Source organism: Macadamia integrifolia, chromosome 3 (assembly GCF_013358625.1).
Source record: "Macadamia integrifolia cultivar HAES 741 chromosome 3, SCU_Mint_v3, whole genome shotgun sequence".
NCBI lineage: Eukaryota > Viridiplantae > Streptophyta > Magnoliopsida > Proteales > Proteaceae > Macadamia > Macadamia integrifolia.
In genome coordinates, this window is record NC_056559.1 from 33,688,482 (window position 1) to 33,693,231 (window position 4,750).

Genomic DNA, 4,750 nt, shown 5'->3' on the forward strand with positions numbered 1-4,750 from the left:
ATCTTGTACAATTTCGTGAAATATCAGTTTCAGGGGTGATACATGTATTGATACCAATGCAATGGACCAGATCTGATTTAAATGACTCTTCACTGATTTAAGGTTTTATTAGTTGCATCAGATCTAAACTATTGCATTGGTATTAATACACGTGTCACTCCTTGAAGATGGTATTTCACAGAATTGTACGAGATCGAAATTACAGACGATTTCAACCCCTAAATTCCATTTAACAATTCCCATTTATGGAAAGAATTGCGATCATGGATCAAGGAATTGGTATGGACTATGGAGTCTGTGTTGATATCGCTTCTTGGTTGATCCTATATTGGTGAATAAATATGGATTAAGGGTAAAATAATAATAATAAAAAAAAATCAAATTTATCAGATATCGGATACAACCATTGAATTGATATCTAATAAGAATAGAAGTCTTCCAAGTATGTTCCCATTACATTTTGTCCCTAAGATTTTATTTTCTTGATTATTATTAGGGATTATTATTACCGAGAGTTGTAATTACTTGGCTGTAACCCAAGCAGTAACAAAAATTTTGTTGTGTACAATCCTGGTAGAGAGAACACGTTAATGTGGACATCTCAACTAAAGACAAAATTTGAAGATTATTAATTAATGTCACCCTCAGAGCAGTTTGTGTAACAATTGACAATTGGCATGAGAACGTCCATATACTATGTTGAATATGGTAATCTGATTGGATCCATGAGGTGATCCATGTGCAATGCGTGTGACTCGGATGCAATGTGACTCCTAAGCCTCTCTCGTCTTTTTTTCCCTCTCGTCTCGTTTTTTCATTTTGCTTTGGCCTCTTTACCCTTTTCATGAAATGGTATTATCATATGAGTCAGGATAATATGTAATCAATATCAAATGGTCAAGAACATTTGATTATGCTATTTAAAGAACTCTCAATCACCTGATGTTCACTACACTAATACAATGATGATAAACAATTTTCACACATCATCTGATCCGTGGCTTACCCACATTAATGCAGCGTAAGAAATATTACAAAAAATTGCTTTCCTTCACGCGCACCTCCAGAAGTGTCCAAAGTAATATTCTGGAATCGAATTTTTCATTAACCCTTTTCTTTTTAAAGACAGGTCCGACTCTCGTTTCCACTGAACCCGGATCGGTTTTAAGCTTTGTAGGTCTTTGATAAAGCTGTTGTCTGTAGATATGGTGACTTTAATTAACAAATGTTTGGTAAGGTAAACTCTTCAAAACTGGCCTTTATTATTTCCCAACTTTCTTAAACTCATATGCCGCCCGCCCCTGGTTTCCTCTTTCGCCCCTTCCCGTTTATTAAAAATAAACACCCCCCATTAACCTGGAGTCCAGAGTCCAGAGTCCAGAGTCCATAGTCCGGTCTCCACTCTACAGTGACATGACCAATTGACCATAGCTCCGTTTACAATGACCATTCAAAAAGATCAATCTTATCATTCTAACAATGGAGTTTTCTCAAATCAATATTAAACTTGATTTAACCGATACTTGCAATCTTTGCTCTGTTCCTGAAGTCGGGACTCGGGAGATTCCAGACCATGTTTTTATGTATATGTATCGGATATATCGGTTAATACCGATACCAATTAGTTTTCTTTTTCCATAATTTTTTCCAATCATTTCTCTTCTTTCTTTTTTTATTTTTTTAATCTTTATTCATTTGAATTCAATAAAATTGATTTTAGGTGGTAATTAAGTCCAAGGTTAAACGACCTGTTCGAGTCCAGTACCTGCAAACAGAATAAAGAAAAATTAATATAATAAATAAATAAATAAACGAAATAAATTAAAGACATAACATACATACCTCCCTCCACGAAATACCAAGCAAGTAAAGCAATTACGACGAACGAACACACGCACTCCGGCAGCCAAAACACAATTGACGACGACGCACGCCGTCGTTCACGGATGACGTATAACGCCCAACTACAACAGAAAACGCATACACAAACCCATCACGCTGCCCACACAGATGACAGATGACTGTTTATTTATCAAATTATGTCACCAAAGATACTGAAATCTTGTGTTGCAAGCTTTACCAGATTAATTGAGTCCTTAACTTTGTTAATCATTTCTCAATTTTTAGATTAAATGAATGAAATTGGTCTCTGATCATCATGCTCTTCAATAGCCATCAATTGCGGCAAATTGGTATATACAAGTTGGTCGGACCTCTCTTGAGTACAACAAATTGAAGGCTTCCGGTGATGATCGTATCAGTCTGACTGCTGCTCCATGCCCAGCGTCTCGCCTCTTGCTCTCTCAATCAGATACCAAAAGGAAGAAAAAAATATACCTTTCTGATGGTGGCTAGTAATACAAGAGATTCAAAGAAACATTACCAACGAACCTGCTAAATAATCATAAATCCTCAGCTTTCGACATGTTAGAAAGCCTGCTAGGCCTTGGATGGAATGACGCTCTTCTCCTCTGATGATGAGAAGAAGGTCGGATCAAAGTCGCTAAAGCTCTCTTAACCCATTCTCCTTCAACAGTCCCGATCCGAACCAGAGAATTCGTCATTGCCGATCTCCGAGCATTCAATCGATTGGATGGAAACGATCCGGATTGATGATGATGGCTATGGTTGTTGAATCCTTTGTGGAGACTGCAACGAAACGAACCAGGATGATTCGTCGGCGAACACATACACGTTCTCCTCGGACACGATGGACCAGACATAGGATTACTCTGCTTCTTCACGATATGGTCACGACGAGAAGAAGGCGCAGCCGCCCTGCTTGGAGAAATTGGTCGATCTATAGAAAATCGAACAGACGGCGCAGACGGAACGGATCCATAGAGGTCGAGCCGAGTAGGAGAGGCTGATCTATGGAAGAAACCAGTAGATCCAGAGGAAAAACTAGAACTCGAAGACGCGAAATAAGGGGACGACGAAGATGGCGCCGACGAAGAACAAAATCTACCAGACGGTGAAACCGATCTGTGAAAGATTGTTCCACTGGATTTGGTTCTAGAAGAAGCAACCGCCATTTCTATTTGAAATTAAAAACTGAAAACTAAAAGAAGAACGACGAATCAGAAGAAGAACGAGAAAGAAGAGGAGAGGAACCTTCTTCCGAAAGGTCCCGTTGGATCTCTATTTTGGCAAACATAGATTGCTTCAACCGCTCTATTTATAGGGATTTCGTAGAAGAGAAATGAGTCTGTAATTAGGGTTACCAAGTGGGTCTTTAGTTTCGGTTAACCTAATCGAACAACAGTTGGTTGTTAGGTTAAACCGGACGTGGGCTAGGGTTTTTTTATTCGGATCCAACGGTTTTGAACCTGTGGGGCTGCATAAAACGACGAATTTTCGAGCCGTTTGTCTAAACCATCTTCCGGTGGCGATCTGAATGGTTGCCACGTACGGGCTCGGTTATTATTGCCCTGCTATATTGTAAAATCACGAGAATACCCCTATGACAGTTACACTGATAATTACGGATATTGCCATTTTCATATCACGAAATTGGCCTTTCTCTTTTCTCTATTTTTTCAAAAAACCCCTTCATGTACGACACACTTGTATGTATCAATTTGTAGCAATTCATTCTTGTACGAGGACTTGATCTAAACTCTCAAAACTTAGAATTTTTTCAATCGATATCGATTTGGATTGGATTGAATGAAATGGGTTTATTATTATTATTATTTTTTTAAATTGGTATTTTGGATTATTTTTAGCTTATGTTTTATCGTTGGATTGATCTCGATTGATACCAATTCGATCTAATGATCTTTATCAATCTGATCCAAATTTTTAAACCATATTGGGTTAAGTCTTAAAATGAGAATTATTCTTTTTGAGTGTTAAAAACTCTTGAAAATAGTGATTAAGAGATATAAAGTAGGAGTTGTTTAGGAGAAAGGCATGTGCAATTATAAGGAGGTGCACATGTAATGGGCCACCTATATTAACACTAAACCGATTACCAATATGATCATACTTTGACTAATTAGAGATTTATGAAAAACTTGTCAGGTAACTAATGTACCCACTAATTCAATTCTTAAATCTAAGAGATCTTTGAGAGTCCATTTGATATCTAAGTCCTACAGATAACGTTTTAGTTTCAACTACCTTTTCCTCTTGTTTAACCGCACATTGTTTTCCAGTAAAGCACGTTGTTTTGGAAGTGAGTAATGTTGTTTTTTTCCTTAATCTTTGGATCAATACGAGGTTAAATGGATTAGTGAAGAGATTAATCGGTTAATGTTTTACAGTGAAGGCACACTGTTTCCACTCAAAACGCACACTGTTTTGGAAAAGACCACAGATCTGTTTCGGATGTTTCTTTGTTTGGACGATTCTTTAGCGTTTGTACATTAAAATGGATAAAATGTACCTTAAATAATTAAATTAAGGGTTTTTAAGAGACCATTTGGTATTCAAACACTTTCTCGAAAAAAAAAAAGCCACGTGAACTAATGTGATAAGAATCTTAAAAGAAATAGAAGGAGGTGGGCTGATTTTACATTGAATCCGAGGATTTGGATCTAAGGTCTTATTTTATAACAAGTCGCTACCTAAATAAAGGTTTAGAACTTAACATATATCTAATTTTTCTCTGGTTTATTGACATTTCTTTAAAGTTTTCTTTGATCCTGAGCATAACTTTGTGTTAAGGATAACGTTTGAATTCAAATTATTTTGAATTTAAATTTGATATCTCCTTATTAGACATTAGAATTCAAAACCATTTGAA

The 4,750-nt window shown here is 36.7% G+C and overlaps 1 protein-coding gene across 1 annotated transcript; it reads right to left on the reverse strand.

Moving 5' to 3' along the window:
• Positions 1–2,133: 2,133 nt before the first annotated feature.
• Positions 2,134–3,164, reverse strand: LOC122074932. Its single transcript, XM_042639925.1, has one exon. The coding sequence runs from the start codon at positions 3,033–3,035 to the stop codon at positions 2,403–2,405; it is 633 nt and encodes a 210-aa protein (XP_042495859.1). The 5' UTR covers positions 3,036–3,164; the 3' UTR covers positions 2,134–2,402.
• Between the last annotated feature and the right edge of the window lie 1,586 nt (positions 3,165–4,750).

What these genes read in the sequence shown, in the direction of transcription:
- LOC122074932 (XM_042639925.1), bottom strand. Translation starts at nt 3,035, where the DNA reads ATGGCGGTTGCTTCTTCTAGAACCAAATCCAGTGGAACAATCTTTCAC.